Source organism: Pterocles gutturalis, unplaced genomic scaffold (genome assembly GCF_000699245.1).
Source record: "Pterocles gutturalis isolate BGI_N339 unplaced genomic scaffold, ASM69924v1 scaffold26351, whole genome shotgun sequence".
Taxonomy (NCBI): domain Eukaryota; kingdom Metazoa; phylum Chordata; class Aves; order Pterocliformes; family Pteroclidae; genus Pterocles; species Pterocles gutturalis.
The window spans coordinates 27856-49208 of NW_010106411.1; the positions used below are offsets into that span (position 1 = coordinate 27856).

At 44.8% G+C, this 21353-nt stretch overlaps 1 protein-coding gene across 1 annotated transcript in view; it reads right to left on the reverse strand.

Annotated features, from left to right (window-relative positions):
* Positions 1-21353, reverse strand: part of ITPR1 (inositol 1,4,5-trisphosphate receptor, type 1) — a gene marked incomplete at its 3' end in the record, with an annotated part of 143837 nt that overhangs the window by 25461 nt on the left and 97023 nt on the right. The window contains exons 41-44 of the mRNA XM_010087777.1: positions 20164-20296; positions 18849-19039; positions 4083-4263; positions 3208-3461 (exon numbers count right to left, since the gene is read on the reverse strand). Of these exons, the coding sequence (XP_010086079.1) occupies positions 3208-3461; positions 4083-4263; positions 18849-19039; positions 20164-20296 (759 nt within the window). The remainder of the gene's footprint in view (positions 1-3207; positions 3462-4082; positions 4264-18848; positions 19040-20163; positions 20297-21353) is intronic.

Sequence of the window (21353 nt, forward strand, 5' to 3'; positions counted from 1 at the left end):
TGATCCGCTCTCCTGCAGCATGCAGAGCTTTACCGTTCTTCATCACCTGGGCCTAGTCTCCAGGGTTTATGAAGAAAAAAGTTGAAAGTTGTATCAATTCCTGATTTTTTTGTACAAAACCAGTATTTAACCTACTGACTTAGACCTTTAATCTGAGCATGACTGGCTAGTTTATTACTACAAAATACAAAATAATATTACTACTACATTTCACAAAAATAAACTCCAAGAAAAAAAAAGAATTGGAGTACTATGTTTTCCCCTGCAGATGAGATTCTGAAGTGCAATGCTGGAGCTGGACACTTGGCTGTGGCAGGATGGAAGGCTGCTGGCATCACCTGCGCAGGGACCCCGGAGCCATCTGGGAATCCCCGCTCCTCACCTCCTTGCCTCCAGCCAGCACAGCTCTCCCTTCCAGCACAGCGTTGCCTGGATGCTTCACTCAGCTTGTCACGAGCTTCAGTTCTCGTGACTGCTTCTGTAGTACACAGAGATGTCTTCATTCAGAAACGAGACAGCACAGAAAAGACCTCCTGAGGAAACCGGTGGGGCTGCAGCCCGGCCAAAGCAGTGCAGACAGGCTGGCTACAGCCCTTCAGAGCCGGGACAGCCTTGTGGCGAAGGCTGAGCTCTTGCACAGAATCAAGGGTGAGACCTAATGCGGGTTTAATAAGATCCCCCAAGTATCTGTGTGCTGAAACAGAGATATCATGAGTACTGCACAGCAACATCTGATGCATTCAGCCTGCAGTGGGTAATAAAACAAACTTAAGCATCCACCTGTCTGTCCCAGTCCTTGCATTAATCTGAAGATGATATTGCAACTCCTCCTCCAGACCCACGGAGTAAGCTGGAGGGGGGGGCAGCATCCCGCCTGTGCAACACAGAACAAACTGCAGTTTTATCTGTGAAGGGAACAACTGAGTGATGCAAAAGGCACCGTATCACAACTCCCTAAGCCATTTCACAAAGACTTCCTCCTCATCTAACACACATATTAACTCTTGCAGCCATGACTTGGATTTTCCTGTTTTTGCACAACATCAGGCTACTCATAATTGCAAACGGTTTGTAAAACACTTGGTTTGACAAACCTACAACTGCACTGGGCAGGTGATTCCCCTTCATTTCTAATTCAAATCTAACTTATGCAGTTTTGGAAGACACACAGCTTTCAGAAGAGGTCTTACTTATTCCTTTAAGCAGTGAGTCCACTGGCAATATTGATAAGAAGTCCAGTCACAATGTACTTGCTGCAGACACAATGATTTTAAAGTTTCAGACACTCCTGCCTCCCCTTCAGGGCTTCAGGAGAAAGGCAAGCATCAAGGCAGGCAAGCAGCAAGAGGATTACATCTGAAAAATTGTTCCTCCGATCTTTTTTTTTTTTAAAAAAAAAAAAAAACCAAGCCTTTTTCTCCCAGAGATGAATGCAACTACCTGCTGTTTGGGGAATTTAAATTGTTCAGGATGGTGAACAGCTCAGGCCAAGTTCCTGAATTGGCTTGAACCCAATTCTGCTCCTATAGCTTTCCATGCCCAGCCAAAGACAGCAGCAGCAAAGGATCGTGTGCGTGTGGTTTGGACCACTGCCACATAAAACTGCCATCGTACTTGTCTCCAACATCGCTAACGGCATGAGAATTGTTTGACAAAACAAAGATCAAATAGTTTTTTGAAAAAAATTACGAGAAACCCTGATGTATGTAACCTCAGCACCTATAAAATGCTAAAAGAATTACATGTTCACAGCACAGGAACATTATCATACAGATCTGATTTCACATATTGCCAGCAGCAGGGCATTTGAGTTCAGCGGAAGTGATTTGGCAGGTCTGAAAAGCACTCACGCAGGGTCCTACACTTCTGGCGTGCCGTACAACAATATGCAATCAAGGCAATTATTCCTCCTTTGTAAGGGCATTTAGTACATTGTACTGCATCTCGCTAGCTCCTCGCTTGCATTCAATTCTAAGCCAGCAGCAGTGGTTACGCTGAACAAAAGTTATGTTAATTGCCGTCCATTTGTAAGCAAAAAAAAAAAAAAAATCTTATCTCCTGCGCAGGCACATGCTAGATAAGATTACTAAAGTACAAGTTCTGGGCTTGCTATTTAAAATTATACAAACACATCACAGAGCACTGCAGGACAGCAGAGGCTGGCAGGGACCTCTGGAGACTGTCCGGTCCAACCCACGTTGCCCTGTCATGGGGCATCACCGAGCAGAGCCTAGCTCCATCCTCTTCACATCCCCCCATCAGGTGCTTATACACACACCAGTGAGACATCCTGAGCCTTCCCCTCTCTGGGCTGACCTCTCCCAGCTCTCTCGGCATCTCCCTGCCCATCAGACACTCCATTCCCTCAGTCACCTTTGAGACTCCCTGCTGGACTGGAGAGCCCAGGGCTGGAGCCAGCACTGTACAGGGAGCCTGGGATGTTCCACAAAGCATGGACAGCTTGTCTGAACATTTCCTAAACCAATTCTCCTCCACTGAGGGTAAGTCTTCCTTGCTCCAGACCTCCCCTCTTGTCTCAGGGACCCAGGGTTTGCGAAGGTGGGTCTTACCAGCAAAGACCAAGGTGAAGGTGGCATTGAGCACCATGGCCTCCTCCATGTCCTTTACCCCAGGGCGCCTTCGGGCAACAGACCCACGCCCTCTCCAGTCTCCTTCTCCTGCAAATACAACCTAGAAACCTTTCTTGTTGTTCTTCATGTCCCTCACCAGATTCAGCTCTAGCTGAGGCTTTCCTTTTCAGCTCTATGCACATGAACAGGTCCATGGAAACCTATGAGAACCTGTTCACTGGAAAGTAAGCATATGCTTGAGGGCTGCTGAAATTGAAGTCCCAATGCTCTCTTTATTTTCCTGCACGACTTTTCTTTCTTTCTTTCTTTCCCCTCTCAAAAGTAGATGAGTAACTTCACAGCAGAACTCCTGCTTACTTTAAGTATGGCCTTTAAAAAGCCACCTCTAGTGTTGATCCCACCATCTTTTATATACATTGCAAAGACCACAGAACACTGGATAACTGGACTTCCCTGTAGTTGTCCAGCAAGGTATAAATAGTTTTTTGGTATTATCTTCCAAAGATAACAGCTGGTCATGCACTGATTTAAAAAGGCATGGGATTAGCAAAACCGATGCGATAGCAGTGACTGCACAAGGCGACACAAGCATGGCAGCACAGGAACCAGGCTGTACCTGCAAATCCCGATTGTGGTTTTCACAGAGCAGCTGCAAGAACCGGAGGATGGGTTGCATTATTGAGATCACAGCACTCATCTCCAGGTCATCTTTGCTCTTGTCTGCTGCAGACTGTGCTCCTTCTGCTGCTGAATAATGGTCGTCAGGATCGGCCTCCCTCCGGTAAGTGTTGTAAGCCTTTCTTGTAGCCGCAGAGGCCTCCAGTAACTGGTCCCGGACCTCCTCCGTAATTTGTGTCATAGGCTCTCTCACTAAAACACACAAGAACAGATCTTCCTTAGGCAAACTGAAGAAAGCTGAGCAGGAAATCTATTCACACATTTCCCATTATGGTTTCCCACGCAGGCCAGCTATTATCAGCAGTTCTTTTGGTAAGTATGTTTAGTGTGATGTGAAGGTCTCGAGTTTAGCAGGATATCATGTCACTCTTCGCACCTTTTATGCAAACTGCATTGAAGTTATAAATTCTGGGATTAATTGGTTAGGGCACACACATACAGCATTATCAGGAGTTACAATAAAAGGACCTGCTATAGAAGAAAATTAAGATTTCTCCACTTATTGTTAGAGAAGGCACTGACCACAACCCACAGTCCAGGGTCGTTACTACGGATCAGATTTGGGCAGCTTGTCACGATAGACAAGGCGGCAGAGTCTCATCTCAGAAATACTTTTCATCATTTCAATAGCACAATCTCACAAATGGATGAAGAGGGGATGAAGCTCTTGAAATCCTGAGCCAGGGCACCACTGATCTCTGAACTTTGCTCTGTGGGATCAGAGATCAGAGCATTATTGCATCAATTGAAATGAGTTCAAAACACAGCATTTTACTCCCTTGTCACTTCAGAAACGGAACAACTGGGGATTACCTCTTTTCCTGCTTGGTACATCTCTGTCTGAGTCTTCATCTTTCTTTTTATTTCCTAAGTCGCTAGTATTGACTGTGACAGTAGCCTTGATTTCTTGCTGTGCCACTTTCATGCGATCATAAAAAACCTTAAAGAACTTTTCAGATTTCTTATCTTCCGTCAGTCGGCAGAAGAACGAATGCTACAAGAGAAAAATGGAACAGAATCTATATCTTCATACACAGGTTTGAATACAGATTATTTCATCTTTCTGCACTGCGTGCTATCCTGAAGGACTGGGAGGTTAATTGTTTTCAGTAAACTGAAACCTAGAGCAATGGAAACTCATACTTTATCGTTAGGGAAGCCCAACCGTCTCAGCTATGTTAGCTCCCTTATTAACAACTTACAAATATATTTTTAAAGAAAAGTGAGTGCAATAAATCACACTAGCCCTAATACATTTAGGCAGCACACTTCTCTCAACAATGGACTTAAGGCAAGTACAATGAATTAAGGTAAGGTAAGGACAATGGAATTATCTATATTGTGATTCTCGGTTCAGAAACAAAAAGTACGAACAAAATACAGAAGAAAAAGAACTGTCCTGCCTTCCTGCTCTCAAATCGAAGGGACTGTGACTCATAAGATGCAATAGTCAATAACGGTCCAAAAACGCACAAACGGGGCAATGTAACAAGGGATATTTTGTCCCAAGTTCCCATTACCCTGTCTGCAGCAGACTTCTTAAAATTCCTTTAAATTCCTACTCAAATATATCTTTAAGTGACAGAAAAACTCAAAGCGTTGACTACTTTTAAAAAGGTTTATTAATGTTCTTCTGCCCATATGTGCAGAGACAGAAAGTTCTTCCTAAAATTGAGGAGAATACAAATCATGTACAGGTCAAAAAGGAGCCAACACAGTGAGTGATCAGACAATTCTTGATGAAACCAATATGCTGTTACATAAATCAGGACCAGAGCTGAAGGATGAACTTGTAAGTGGGTCACCTTATGCAGAGTATTATAAAGTTAGTTAGCATTCTGCAGCGGCTCACGATCCAACAGCTTTACATGATGAATAGGAATGAAGCCTGATTTATTGAAAAAACAAATTAAAATGGGAATAGCAATATATCCTGCCCGCTTTTCTGTGAAGCAGAGCACATGAGGCCGTCTCTGGTACGCCTGCCTTTGATCACTCCCAAGCAGATGCAGCCAGAACAGTGCTGAATGACTTTGAAACACTAATAAAGTTGTGTCTTTGTTTACAGGCAGAGGAGCAGTGCTACTATTTAAAGACGCTGGCCAGTACTCCCACGAGATATCCCTCCCACCACTGCAATACCTGCTATGTGCCCAGAGCATCTCGAGCAAACTCTGAAGAGTTCGTTCTTAGTTCTAGAGGTTAACAGAGAATGGAAAGGAGAACCCAGCATGGGCATGGCATGTCGGCAAAGCCAGCCACACTGATATCTCCTCCTGACATCCATTCAGAGACGGGTCAGAGCACTGCAAGAGATACTTTCTATCTACAGTCATTGCAACAGAAACTGTGCTGGGCCCTACGACATGACACAAGATTATTTAGGTCCCCAATTAATTTAATAGAATTTGCAGAATTATTCTCTAATCCAATGCTTGATATCAAGAATTTTAATGTTTTCCCATAAAATATACCTTTGATATTCTTTGACAGAATACTGTCAAACTACAGCCAGAACTAAAAGATGCACTAACATGGCTTCCCCAAGCTGCTGACCAGTAACCAAACCCAGGGTTGGGTTATTTAGACAGCCAACCCTTTGAAGCATGGTCTCTTCCTTCTTGGCTACAAGTACAGACAAAGGAAGAGTTTGCATCAAAGCTGCATCAAGAAAATTTTACTCTACTAGTATTACACAACAAGCATACGAATAATAATATTTTACAGATAGATCTACCTAAACCATTTTCTGAAAAATAACACGATTTGCTCATCAGGTGAGTGATGGTTGTCACCTGGTTGCACATCTCAAGAGCATGTACAGGAGAAGTTTCCCTACGATGAAGCTGCAGTGAAGGAAAAGCTTTTTTTTTAATGAACAACACTGAAGAAATTCTTGCACGTTTGTAATTGTTACTTGCTGACAGGCTTGATTTTTGTTGTCTTTTCAAACTTCTCAACTGACTTTCCACTGCACTTCAAAGAAAAAACAAATGAAACGAGCATTTCCAGTAAAGCTTCCTTGTTGCGTGCTGCGCATACGTTCAAAGCTTGTCACAAAATGATTGTTTCAGTTTAGGTCAGGATGCCTAACACCTTCACACATATGAATCAACCACATGCCAGCTATCAAAGATTCTGTATTTTAAGAGGCGTGATCTTGCAAGTTGCGCTTGAGCAGGTAATTGGTGGAGATAATGATGACAGAAATCCTAAAATTTATTTACAGATATAGCCTCAAAACCAGAACTGGAAAAATCTCCTTTTTTAAAGTGGAAATAGAGTGGTCATTTTAGACTACCATATGCCAGGGTCCTGGCTTGCCCATAGCCACTGTGCAACCACAAGCAAGACTGCTGAAAAGGTCAGCCTGGGACGAAGAGAACAGTAAACCTCTACACTCACATAGGTTTTTGAAGAACAGTGATTTAACATACCACCAACACGAGAACATTTAACCTCAGCCATTCCTTTGAGGGCTCCCTAATGAAAATGAGGCAACCCCAAAAGCCAAGCATCATGTCAGCAAGAGGGAGCCCTGCTCTCACCAGCCCAGGCTGGCTCCTCTCTCCCAGACAGACCCTGGCAATTTACCCACCACCAAGCTGGGACCTGTGATCTCCCAGAAACCTACAGTAGAGCAGGGCACCGTGACCTGTCACATCCCAGTACATGGACTGTATCTGGTTATCCCAGTCCAAGGTACCAGAGGAAAAGCTACCTGAAAGGCAAGGGAAGATACGAGCTTCATCTTGTACTCAAGATGCTGGCAGTGGACCAGTTGCCTGCTCTTACAGAGCGCTAAAATCACACAGTATGAAACTCTTATTTTATTTCAACTGTGTTTTGTTAACGACTGTTAAGTCATTGCCACTAAACAAGAGACATCACATGACACCAGAAAATCATGAGGCTTGCTGTATGAATGCCACATTCAGCACACAGCTTCACAAGTACATGCACCTCAGCGAAATGCAATACATCTCCAGAGCACAGCGACCAGCCAATTAAATGAACAAGGCCTTCTCTGACATGAGAATATCAGACATAATGTGACCACAATCAATTACACAGCCACGGAACGAAAGAAACTCAAAAACATCCACATATGACATGCACAAGCTTCTAACACGATAGCTACGCTCACCCTGGGCAAGGGCATCACGCAAGGAGTTCTCGGTCTTTTTTAAAGATGGAGCAACCACCACCTACACAAACTCATTCAAAACCAACTTGAGGCAATGGAAAGAGCTTTGTTAAGAAACACAAGGGGAAAATCTTCTTGCGTTAAGGCTTGCAAGTTTAAACATTTACAGGTGACTGGAGAATATATATATATATTTCTGTGGTGCACTGTTTCCAGGCAGGTATGGAGCACTAGGCAAGCAGCAGTACGCTTCATCATTTACAGGCATATGATACACCAAGTGTTACGATGAGCCTGTATTTGTTTCGAGGGGATGGAAAAAGAAGAACCCAGCACAGGCAGCACACATCTGCAAAGCCAGCCACACCAATTCCTTCTCCTGACATCCAAAGCAGTCTATTAAATACCAGAGTAAACCAACAAATAACAGCAGGTACCAGGAAACCTGTGCAAAAACTTCTCCTTCCTTCTCTCCACCACCAAACTCTGCTCCTAAAGAAATCCAGCCAGAAACCTCATGCACAGCAGAATGGAAGACAGTATGTAAATACCATCACCATACTATCTGTGACTTTATTTCCCTGGTCCACGCAAAACATGTTGCAGAGAAAAGCTGCAAACCGAGTGATTTCATGAGAAAAATAAATCGAAGGGCAAGTTTCAGTTAGAGCCTGGGCCACCTCTGAGCACCATGAGCCCTTCTCTCTCTTGCACCAACTAAGCCCAAAGTTGTATTTAAGCAATGCATCTTTTTAGAAAAAGCATCCTAACTTTCTTTAGAAGTCGTTGGAGATGATGAACTATGTTTGTCTGTTATCTGTTCCAGTGGTTAATAACTGTTAAAAACATGTGATTAAGTTCTGGTTTATGTCACTAACTTTTAGTTACTGATTTTAACCATTTTTTTACATTTATGTCTCTTCTGTAGTTATTCCCAGGAACTTGGTATCCTCTTCCCTTCATATTATTTACATAGAGTGTTAAATGTTTGCCTGCCTTTTTTGCTAAACTGAAAATACAATTTTTGCTTGCTGGAATTTTATTCAGAATTAATATAATTTTCTGTAGTGGTCACTATTTGTCACATTCTTAAATATTGCAGATCATCAATAATCTGGACTGCAGAATCACACAAAAAAAAAAAATCAGCAAAGAACAGGCACATTTCCTAGCATTACCACTTCACCTCTTCTCCCTTCCTGCCTTGCCTTCCAAGACCTTTGACACAAAATATACGTAATTTCCAACAAGAAGTGGAAGAGAAGCTCAGCTAAGTACCCAGCAGTCCAGGGGAGTGGGATTCCGGAGGCAGGATAACCACATGGCACAGACAAATGCTCCTTAGCATATGCCTCATACCAGTAATTGTTAGAAAACTGTTTTTTTAACCAGCAGAGACGACATTTGCCCTTTGGAGAGCAAAGCTGTAAAATGCAGCAAACCTGTATCTTCCTGTAAGGTGTAGCAAGTCAAGACCCAGCTAACAAATCCACTATAAATTTAACTAATCCACAATAAGTTTGTATGATTATGTGCTCAATGTAGGATTGTGAAATGGAAAACAAAGGAACCAGCTGAAGGCAGCTAATTTCCAGCTCTTGCCTCTGAAAGGCTTACCCAGCCCTGCCTGGGTGTGCTGTCACCTTTCCTGGGAACACCTTCCCCTGCGCTGTGACCCGTCAGCCGCATCTGCCCCGCAGTCACAATTGTTTTGCCACCCAAGAAAAGGCACAACCGTTGGATTGTTTTGCACTGAATAGCTTGGCTTCCTGCTCCAGACTCGGTAATTGCAGCCTGGACCTGTGTGCTGTCTGAAACATCACGTTCTTGAGAAATGTAACTACAAGCTATTAGCAAGCATGGGGTTTCAGATGCATCTGCTCAGATGGGTGCTTCCTCTCCAAAGAAGGGTGGCGTGATTTTAGGAAGGCATTTGGCTGCAGAACCCAAACAGAGACTGCTGTCATCCTGAGAGGACGCAGCACTTTCTGGACCACACCCTGGGTAACTCACAAAGCTGTTTCAACAGACCACAGCCCTGCCAGACCGTTTGAACAGATCCAAATGAATTCCCCAGGAAAACAAGTGTGTGATTACCAATAAATAAGGGAAAGCAAAGCCCCAGCAAACACCTCACAATTAAAGCAAACTGCTGTCATCTCCTTCCCCATTTCTCTAATGCCAGTTAACAGAAACTACCCTGTGAACTTGACTAGTCGGGGCTATTTCAAAGAGGAAAGTCCCTCCAGATACTAGAGAAAGATCAGCTCTCTGGCTTCAATTCAGGACATTTTATTCCAGCGCTAGAGAGAAATTATTACAGGGATGTTAACTTCCTTGGGTTATCCGGACAGGCTGCCAGCACAAACTAATGCAAAACTTCTGTGCTACTTCATGTTTGCGGAAAGAGCTCGCCACCCCCGTACCGCGTCTTATAGCTGGGCTGCTTCAAAGCAGCCACATTTTGAGGGGAACTGCTCTGCTAGCAAAGCACTGGATTACATACAAATGCCAACCCTTTACATTCTGCCTAAACATATTGCAAGGGCTTCCACTGCAGAAAATTCAACCCTAACTTTGCTTTGTCTCCCCCCTCCTCGTTTATTTATTTTAAATATCATCGATCCCTCTCTTTTTTTGATGTATTTCCTGCATCCTGGCTCACTAAAGATCCATCACTCTGGGGCTTGAGTGATAGATATCATTAGTCTTGCATAGCTTAAGGAAACGGCAGATGAAATATTTCATGCTGAACAAACTTCACAGTTTGAAATAAACCCATATGGAAAATCTGCCAAAACACCTCAATTGCCTGTTTTTTTTGCAAACTGTAAAATAAACTTTGTCCTGAAAGCATAAGGGGGACTTCCCAGATCTATTTTTCTACAAATAAGACAAACTCTGCCATGGGCACTGATGTGCCATCCTGCAAGGCTCTAAGCTAAGCTGGAGATTCAGCCCCACCTTAAGGAGGATGTTTATGGAGGGGTACAAGTGTATGCAGACAAACCCATGTCAATAGTCATCCTTCCCAACCAGCTTTAAGAATTACACCACTGGTTTCGGAAAGAGTCCTTATATCCTACACATTCTCCTACTGCAACACCTAAAATCTTGATGCAATTTAAAGCCATTGCACAAAGAGGAGAGTAAGAAGAAACCTCACAGGGATACGGTCCCCACTGTGCCCTTCCACACAGTACAAAACCCCCAGGACAGTGAAGTGACACCAGGTGAGGTGGCAGCACACTGGGGGACCGACAGGTGGAAACGTGACTGTTGGGTTGGGGTTTAAATCCCCCCGCAGGCTGAGCAGATGGCTTCCAAAGTGTGGGAGCCTCGGGGGCCTGACCTGCTTTCGGCACAGAGCCTTACTGGAGTTCCTCCCGCGTGCATGTGGGAGCACGCACCTGCCGGGTCACTCCGGTAATCTGTGCAAGGCTCTTGCATGGCAGGAGCATGAATCCCACTTCCTTACCGAACCAGCGAGCTCTGTGTAGGTGTGAGAAACAAGGAAGTCTGCAGACTCCCCAAAAGAAAAAAAAAAAAATGTGTAAGATCTTCTTGAGAGACAGAGGAATTAAAGAAAACCATAGCAACAAGTCAGTCCACCTACCCAAACCACCCACCCACCACCAGTTTGATTTGCTGACGCACTTCAAAAACAAGCTGGCTCCTACCCGCTCTGGAAGGTGAGCAAGCCCTGAGAGCTCATTAAATTCCCTTCTCAGCTACTCGTGTATGCCTGCAGCTAGTGAGCAAGTGGGATATAAATAGAAGTTATATAACATCGCTTTGTTGATTCCTGTGCTTACCAAAAAAAAAAAAAAAGGCAGCATGACCTTGTTTTTCTGAATAGCTTGCCTCTGCCTGCTTGTGGAGAGCTTCAATCCTGCTAGGGATCATCTTAAAAGTTTATGTTGGACCTGGATCCCATGGAGAGGAATAAGGAAAATTAGTGAATTGCATCCATCCTTACAGGACCAGGATCAGACCTAAAAAAAGCCACACAAGAGGTCTGTGGAATGCAGTGACCATGACTGATACAAGGCTACCAAGACAGGAAGACAAGCAACGCAGGTGAACCCTGATGCAACACCTCACCTCCTTTCCTTCCCCCCGTATTGCTCAATTGCACCTCAAAATCTAAGCAAAAACCTCCCTTTGGGCAAAAAGATGGACAGATGCTATGATACAGGAATAGTGATGGTCCAAATGTACTTCAAAAAGTATCATCGGCTGCAGCTCAAGTAGAAAGACCACAAATGGCATTGTTACAATCTCATCTCATCTACCCTGTTCTCAATCTCACCCATGCATCTTACTGCCCTCAAAAAAAATGAAATCATCACTGCAATAATGGTTCCTCGCAGCTTTTGGCTCTGTGTCTCGGGTGCATCATTAGCAGGGCTGGTTTGTTTTTAACGTGGTGGTACCGAGTGGCTGAGACTGAGACTTCCCTGTGCTAACGACACTAAAACACGTGAAGGAGGCAGCGTGCTCCCGTGACCCTGCCGCTGGAGTCTCCCCCTCGTGCTGCAGATCAGCAGAGCACCAGGATGTGGATTTCCTCCACACTGGCTTAATTACTTGCGCAGGTTCAGCACCTTGTTTTGACGGTAACTGCGCCATGAAGGAGGGTCTGGAGCTGCAGCATGTTTCAGTTTGGGGAGGGGTCTCTTTGATGAGAGGACAGGATCACTGCCCAGAGCCGAGTGCGATGGGTGATGCTGGTCCTTATCAACACTTTTTTTTTTTTAATGTCATGTTCTGAAGTAACATACTCAGAATGAAAAAACTTGATAAACACTCATTAAAATAGTGAGAGACATAGGTGATTACTTAATACATGCCAATAGCGTGGTGATTTCGCATTAGTTTCCGAAACAGGTATTATTAAAACAATGTAAAAAAGATATATCAAACAATTCTGCCTGTTATAAACAAACAACAAACTGTAGAAATTTTGAGATACATTTTTTATCAGCCACCAAAAGTTCTCAAGTGCCATGTACTATAGTTGAGCAATCTGAAGATATTCTTGCCTCTGAAGCATTTACCATCACGTACAATTTTGTGTGCTCGCAAGTAGCTGTGACTGTTGCAAATTTTGTAAGTAGTTAAATCTGGTTGAAAAAGTCCAAACCACAAACCCTAAAGCACTATTATGTTTTGTATCACCAATACTTCTGTAACATTTTGTAAAATTTTCTCATCATTTTGAAGGGCAACTGCAGTGTCAGAAAAAAAGAAACAGTGTTGTGGCAACCAAATTGGACAGGACACATTCAGGCCAACAGAGAAAGTGAAAAAAAATAAAGCGGGTTGACTGGCTGGTTCCAGTTATTTCACTGTTGATCTTTTTAGCATCGCTTATCTTTGCATTTTCGTCACAGTATTTCACAGCCAATGCTACAGCCATCTGAAGGACAGGGATCTTTCTCAGAGATCCTGCTCCCTCAAACCCGCGGGCATGGAAGCGAGCCGCATCTCCCTGTGGCCAGGCAGCACCCGAGTTCACAGGGTTTCTGCAGCCTTCCTACCAGCCAGAAACACCAACAAGAACTGGATAGCTCTGGATTCAATTCCTTTTGTGCATCAATTCTGCTATTATTTAATAACTATCAATCATCTTTGGACAGTTGGAGGCACAGAGTTCAAAGGAGACCACAATTCACCATGCTGGGGTTTTCTTACTGGTGGCAACGCACGAGGAGAAATGTCAGCTAAGTCCAAACCCATGTACGGTCCAAGACAGAGCTGGAGACAGGACAGGGATGTTCGCCCAGCATTTTACCCAAACCAGTATTTCCTACTAAACCAGAGTAATGAAGAGCTGGCTGCCGGGATTTCTGGTATCTCGATTGCTTAGAGCCCCCCTCGGTACTTCTGCAACACGCAGCACGGTACCGGCAGCCACTGCCTCGGCCCTAACAAGAACTCAAAGGAGGGCACACAAAACGCACAGCTCCATGTTGCATGCTGAACTGAAGAGCTCTGGAGGCTAAAGCAGCTTGAAGCCACAGGGCTTTTTGTACAATCATATCTCAAAGGAGCCCCACACATGCACAGTGAGCTCCAAACCTTGGCGCAGCGCAACACTTGTTCGCTCTTGCCATGCCATGATGGAGGCAGGACCCTCTGGTCCACCACCACAGACTTCTCAGGGCCATCCTTAGTCGTGGTGCCCCCTGGTCCTCGTCCCATCCTCAGCTGTTGGGAGAAGGAGCAGATCCCACCATCATCCTCTATGCAGGAGCAGCAGCTCTGCTCAGATGCCTTAAAGCTAGGAGGAACAAATCCCCCTTTTTTCCTGAAAAATAACCACCTTTTCCTTGGGTGCTGACTGCCACCACCTCATCCTCTGGGCTTGCAGCCCATCTCAGGAGGAACTGTAGATGAAGGGGGAAAGGTGGCACCACCGCACGTCCAAGCGGTAGCTCTGCATCATGTCACTCTGCAGTAGCACTTAAAAAAATGCCTGAAACTAAACTAATGCCATCAACCTCATTTTACCTTCCCTTGCTGAAAATACCAACATGTGCGTGTGGGTAATTCGTCACGCTGTCTAACTTTTGAGAATATCCCTAATTAAACGACCGAAGTCTCCATGGAGAGGCAGTTATGTAAGGGACTTGACTTGCCATTAACTTCCACCGACCAAGGAAACCCGAAACTCTACGGAGGTGAGGCTGAGTAACGGCGCATATAATTTTTAGTTAGCAGATGAGAGACGAGCGTTACAGAAGTCCTCAGCAATTTCCTCCACTGTCATTCATTTGCTGGGGTTGCTTTAACAGAGGCAAACTCGCCGTGTTGCGGTGTGCGCAGGGAACGGACCAAGCTTTCGTCTCTGCTGAAGGAGATGCAACAGCCACGCGAGCTCTGGCAAAGCGCACCCAAGCCAGCACCCCAGGGGGATGGGTGCTGCACACTGGATGGCAGCACCCCGCACACGAGGCATGCTCGTCCCTTGCTATTTCAGAGGAGAGCGTGGGACCAGCAGGGCATTCCCCCCCAGGGCTGCTCCATGTGTAACCGCTGACGCCAGCTCTCTGGAGGAGGATGCTGAGGGTTATATAAATTAATAAAGGGGTTTATGTAACTTTCAGTTCAGTGAGCTGCAGCGTTTGTCAAGTTAATTTGTTGTCCGGTTTTGACCCTGAGGTTCCACCTCTGCTTCTGTCTCCTTACAAACGAGGGCAGGCTTCCCACCGAAGCTACCCCAGAGCCCCTGCTGGGCAGGAGCCACGAGCTTGCCGGACACAGCCACGACACTGGCATCAGCATCTCTGTCACCAAAGAACCTGACAGCATTTCTAAGTGAATTCCAAAAACTAAAAATAACTCAGGAAAGTTTCTATCCGGAGAGCTTTAAGTGGGCAAACACCTCTGTCCTTCTCCCAGAACAGTTAACGTATCACTTCCACATTCACCCCTATAGCAAAACACACCAGCACGGGATTCCACGGGCCATGCACTACCAGCTTAGCTTCTTTCCTAAGGTAAACTGGGAATATTTTTTTTCTCGTCCTGCTTCTCCTCCACATTAATTTTCCTAACAATACAGTAAAAATCACTCCTGCCAATTATAATAAGGAACATTTCTAGATTTGCCTTTCTGCTAGAGTTGGCAACCACCTACTTTGCCTAGCCTTAATATTGGCCCGGGATGTATCTAATGAAACGGTAACACCTATTCCAGTTATCCCTTCCCAGCATCATGGGGATCTGTTCTCCCACTGAAGCTCATGGGAGTTACCCGGGAACTCCCATTATTAACCATATTACAATCATCATGTGCAAGTTCCTGTGTGTCAGTACAAACCTTTTGCTTAACTGCAGGCCGAATTCATTTCCCGTGTGAAAACCGGAGTCAGGAAAATGCCATGCAGGGGTGACACGTTTCTGGCTTTGCTGCCAGAAAGCCTTTTTACATAACCTGTCCCTATCCCACCAGTTTCCTATCCTCAAAGGCCTGTAGATATAACAAATTTAGGTTCAGTAAAAATTATTCAGACTCAGCACAGAATTGTTCAGATTACTATAAATGAAAAGCTGCTAAAAATAGCCAAAAAATTGTGAAATGAAGATAATCCTCAAAGACAAAGCTGGCCAATTTGGCTAGGTCAACTTTCACAATGACAAACGCATCTGTTGCAAAATGAACACAGTTCAGTCCAGAGACTGAAGATGACCATTCCACTGGGAGTTATGGGAAACTGTTGTAGAACTTCAGAAAATACACTCTGATGGTTGCAGAGGCTGTGAAGCCCTTCCTACCTAATCTGCAAAATTTACCAAACGAATGTAGATGAGAGAAAGATCAGGATACAAGACCATGGAAAGTATTAGGTTCGTTTTTAAGTGTATCTAGTTCCCATAATCAGACAAATTTTGCAGTGTATTTTGTAAAAATGAAATCTTACTAAATAGGAGACCATCGCACTACTTTATAAAACCCATTGGATGTGAAGCTGTGCAGACCAGCGTGTGCCCCGTGCAGCTCTCCTGCCAAGGCAGTGCTCCCAAACAGTACACTGCACCTGAAGCCTTCTGTATTTCTGGGTAACGTGACACACTGTGCTTCCTATCTGAAGAGGGAAAAGCTTCGTTATGTGAATTTACGATCTCAGGACACCAGTTTAACTTGGATATCATTCAGCAATTACTCTGGGAGATACAGACCCTAAGTCGTGATTTTACTCAACAGCCAAACCTCCACCTTTGCTTTGATTCACCGGCATTGAGCCAGCTGTTCTCCCAGAACGTTAAGCTTCGTGGCTGGTGTTTTTTTCCATTGCAGTTTTACTTACTTGGCTTTCATGACTCAAATACTACTGAAAGATCAGCGCGATGACTATGTGTTGTTCTTGATTGACCCTGTAGTAGTCCCCACGGGCCCTGACTCTGCTGGAGCCAGTAAAAGCAAGGCACCAGTGCTCTCCTTGCCTAGCACCACGACCAATTAACTGATACAGAGGGAAGTCAGGGAACAGCTCCGTGCTCTGATAAACCTCCCTTTTCGCCTTTTGCTATTGGGTTGCTGGATGGCTATAGCACAGAGTACAACCACTCCATGGGATATTTTCAGTCAAGTCTCAGCTGAACTTTGCATGCGTGAGTAAGAGCTCCTGGGTGTGTCCAAGACCTCAGAGCTCTCAGCATTAGCTGTAGGCATCCCAAGTCATTTGGTTCCTAAAACATTCTGTACTTAAAAGCAGCCTGCACCAGAGCCCCCTCCCATCCCTGCTGCGTTAGAGCACGTACACACGCACCAGCTAACTGCTGGCTGCCCAGAACGTTTTCTGAAGGTAAAGACAACTGCTAGGCCCTTATTCCTGACTGGGAAAGGATGGAAAATAGTTACTCTCGTTTGTGGAAGTAACATCTATAAAAGCAAGAATGCAACAGAAACTGGCAGGGCCGTAAGGGGCGGATGGGACAGTGTTACGCCACTTGCTCTAAGCACCTTGTGCCAAGAGCTCATTCCTAACTGCAGTTAGTTCACAGACTCCAGCTATAGACAGCAAATGCAAACTAAAGAATCTCCCTTTTTGGTGAAAAAGGTGTCTTTAGAGATGGATTGCAGATTTCTCTGTTCCCTGACCAGATGAGCTAAGGAATCTGCTTCCAACGTTGATTCACACACTGCGGGAGCAACTCTGCTCAGTCTGTCAGCTCTGGGTTCCAGCACAGGCAAAGGATCTCTCCACATCAGACTGGTGCAGAGTTCTTTATCCTTCCAGCCTGACAGTGTGAGGTTACGTGAGGCTCCCTGAGAGCTACGAAGGTGAAAACTCAGCTTCCTTGACATTGGAGAAGAGCAGGAAATTTAAAGGAGTGACTCTCCCCAAGGAATGTTAAACCTGTCACTGCATTTTAAGGTGACATGGGATTTTAAACGCTTGATTCCCTCTTTGTCTTTTGCAAAGAAGCTTCAATCTAGAACACAGATGCAGGGGAAAAAATGAAGGTACTGATTGCAGAACCAATGAAGGACCCCCAAAAGGTTCCCTCCTCTCAGCAGAAGTTTACACAAAAACAAGAGGCGCTGCTGTAGAGATCTGCTGCATGTTTTAACCGTAGCGATCAATTATAACTAGTCAGCCCTGCATTACACTTAATCAAATCTCACCACGTGCTGCTGCCCCAAGGACACAGCTGCTCTTCAGCACATCTCTGGTCAGATTTGAGCCAGACATTTCTACGGGATCAAATCAGTTTTCACTGGCAGGCTGGTTTCCTCAGATCAGCCACTTAATTCAACTCACTCCACCGCTGCACGAGAAGCTGCACCCCCCGTACAAAGAGGGGACAAGCAGAGCTAACCAGAGCAGGACCGGCTGTTTTGGCAATGGCCCATGGTTAGATTAGATTAAGCACAACATGGATCAAACATTTCTCCCAGAAGTTGCCAAGGAGGTCTAGTAAGAATAACATTGTCACGGCAGTGGCTCTTAGCTGCTGCAGCAATACCAGGGACGGGCATCTTCCGGGTAGTTTGGTTTTCAAGGCAGAAAAATAAAGGACTGGAGAGTGGTTATACCATACTGGGAATACTGGGCCACACATGCAACTTTTTTTAGTTCTCTTTGCCCAGGCTCTTCTGAAAATGATAGCATGTTTTATCTTTAAGTACCTAAATAGATGTTCCTAATTAGGATGCAGCACAAATGTCATCAAATTATAATGGCATCAAACATTTGGATGTATCACTTCTCTGAGTGAAAGGAACAATCTGCAAAATTGACCTTCCTACACAAATCACCAATTGTTTTGTTCAGACGTGGAGGGATAACACTCTCTGGAATTGCTACACATAAAGCCTATTGCCCAAGACACACAGACGGTTTGCAAACAGAACACATGTAAGTCAAAAGAATAAGATATTACACATTCAATAATCTTCGTAGGCATGCTTTGTCATGAGGTTGTACTTTCTGTTTGGAAGAATACCGTACAAGCTAGTTGGTGTATGTTCATTAAAACCCATACCATGTGCAATTCCCACTTAGGGAAACTAAATCAAAGGACAACAAGATTACAGGAGAACGGTGGTGGTCTGGAGTGTACCATACACTGTTATTTTAAATTCCAGTCTGAAACTGAAGAGCTAGCTGTAGAAGTCTTTGAGCATGTTGCAGTTGCTTAAACTTACTAGTCACACTAACTTATGCTACAAAGCTGTTTTGTTATACCTCCCTCTATATTGCCCTGGGAAATACCTCAACTACCCAAAGCCCATGCAAACATTTAATAAGTTAATTTTTGCATAGTAGACACTAATATTTCCCTTAATTACAGGTCAAAGATCATTGAGTCATTTCTCCTCCCATGTCCTTAACCTCCTCAAGTTTCCTGGATTTTATAAAATCATTTCCTTTCCCAACACATTTTAGTTATAAGCTCAAAATTTTCCATTTCCCTACCTGTATTGTCGTGTTCCCACCTTCCAGAAGGGCAATGGCTAGGAGGATGCTCTCGTGGAAGACTCTGTCACTGGTGGCATTCATGATGAGATCTATGACCAGGTTGGATGCCCCTTCTTTATCCAGATGACACTGGACATCTGCCAAACTCATCTCACCTCGGCTCATTGAGCTTGATCCAGAGCTTCCTCCTATAAAGGTGATCATGAGAAACAGGCTGAGATCCAAACCCCTCCACCCTACAGTGATGGCACCTCTCTTCTGGGTTAAATTATTAAACTCTCCTGAATGGTGCATACACGTTTATTAACAGTGCTGAGCTCAGCTCCTAGCATTTCTGCAAGGAAGAGTTTGTAACTTAAGAGCACAGCTGGGACATGTTGTAAGATGGGCACTCAACACGGCTCTAACACCTGTGAGTCTGTGGGAGGAGGTGTCCTGGGGAAGGACAGCCTGGGCTGGCAACGGGAAAGGGTTCTTGCTGCTGCCATCACTAGCAGCACAAAATGGAAAGAAGGCTGGTGTGTTGGAAGAGGATTCTGGAAACAGCATGGATTCAGGGGTACAAAGAGAGGTAGAGGGGGGAATTGGTGTTTTTTCCTTGTTTGTGATGAGGCCTGCTTTCAACAGGATTACCCACAGGCTTTATTCTGAAGAGGCAAACCCAGTGAACTGTGTTTTTACAAAATGTGCTTGACATTATTGACTTTGTTAGCAATGGTCTCAAATTAAATAAACTGCACTTCATAACTGACTTCAAAACAAATTTTTGCTCATCCTACCCTGCAGTCTCTCTGTAATACAATGAAACATTTTTGTTTCAGATACGGTTAGTGACCTGACATCTCTATGAGCACAATTCCCAAATATTATTGCAGATATTAAACTGATCAGCTTTTCTAAGTACATTCATTCAAAGCAAAGTCGCAAAATTCAAGCCAACACCAGACAGTGTCTGGAAAGTATAAAGAGCTCTGCCTGCTTAATTTTAAAGTCCTTTCTCAAATGCAGTCAGGAGAAAAAGAACACTGCTTGCAGCTGCACGAGGAAAAGCAGTTGACACGACCAGAGACGGAAGAGTGATGCTCCACTCAGCCTAAAGTGAAATTCCTCAAGGAGGATTAAAGCACATTGGCATTTCCAAAGCCAGGAGCCATGTGCAAGCAGGTCTTGTTCCCCATCCATGTGGATAGTGCCTTCTTTTTAGGGATTTCATAGAACAGAAGGTGGGGGAGGGAGGGGGGGAAGGAGGGAGCCCTATTTCTCTTCTAAGATATCCATTTGTCAGGCAGACACAGACAGGAGCATGTCCTACCTCCTGCCCCGGCTTTGCTGGTGCCGCTGGCAGACAAGGGGCCATTGCCGAAGGTGGTGAGACTCTCGCGCCGTCCCGCCGGTCGCACGTTGCCATAATAACGGTTGACCAAAACTTGCCTGAGTGCCTCCCCCTTGAGTCAAAGAGGATAATGAAATCATGATGTGAGCTTAATGAATAAACAAACTAGTAATATTCAGTAGCAAGGGGACTGCTGTTATCATTAGCCTACTTGCAGTAAGGAAGGGGGAACTAAAACCCTGGAAATTTGGAAAAATCCACTGAGCAACTCCACATGTGCAGGCTGGGACCCCAGAGGATCTCATGAGGCTCAAGTAAGATTACATGTTCCCAGCACCAGAAACAACTATAGTTCAGTTATTGTGTAAAGCTTTCTAGACAGATTTTATTCCCAAAGAGCTTTTCTTTTTCATTAAGATCTATTGTCTCAGTCTTAGATGTAAAAATGTAGCATCTGTACAGCACCAACACAAAATGAAGAGGAGGATTAGAGAAAGAGCAACATTAAAAATGTTTTTGTGAGTGAAAATCCCATTTTCTCAAACCTATCCTATTTTGCTGTTTCACCAAATGTTATAGGAACAGGCTCTTTTCTCCCCTCCATCAGCAACTGATGTGATCTAACACTGCCAGCCGCCGAGCGGAAACCCGAGTGATCCCCTCTGCATCCCAACGCTTTGCTCCCTGCAACCCTGCTGGCAGCTGCCCGGTCACGCCGGCAGTCAGCATCCGAGCACATGAGCCTGCAGACACTGTGGGGCACCAGTCCTCAGATAACCCCGGCATCCCGGGAAGCACCCGGCACGTCCCGCAGAGCCATGCCACTGCCGTAAGCCGAGGCCAGAGGCGATCAAACCACCTCCCAGGGTGAACGTTAACCTGCGGACCCTGCACTGCTCTCATTTAAGTCTTTACAGGAATTCCCAGGAACGCAGAGTCGTACAAAAGCTGGCAGTACTGCCAGCAACACGCAGATACACAAACACCGCAGGTGGATTAACAGAGTTTTATAAGGTCTTTGTGCAAAAAGAAAGACTGGTGGTTATTTTAACTGGGAACTAAGGAGGTAATAGTGGTGTGCTGTGGTTACAGCAGTACCACCCTGAAAGGGGAGGAAGGCGATTTCCAAAAGGGGGGAGGGGGGGGGGGGGGGGGAAAAATATGGCACA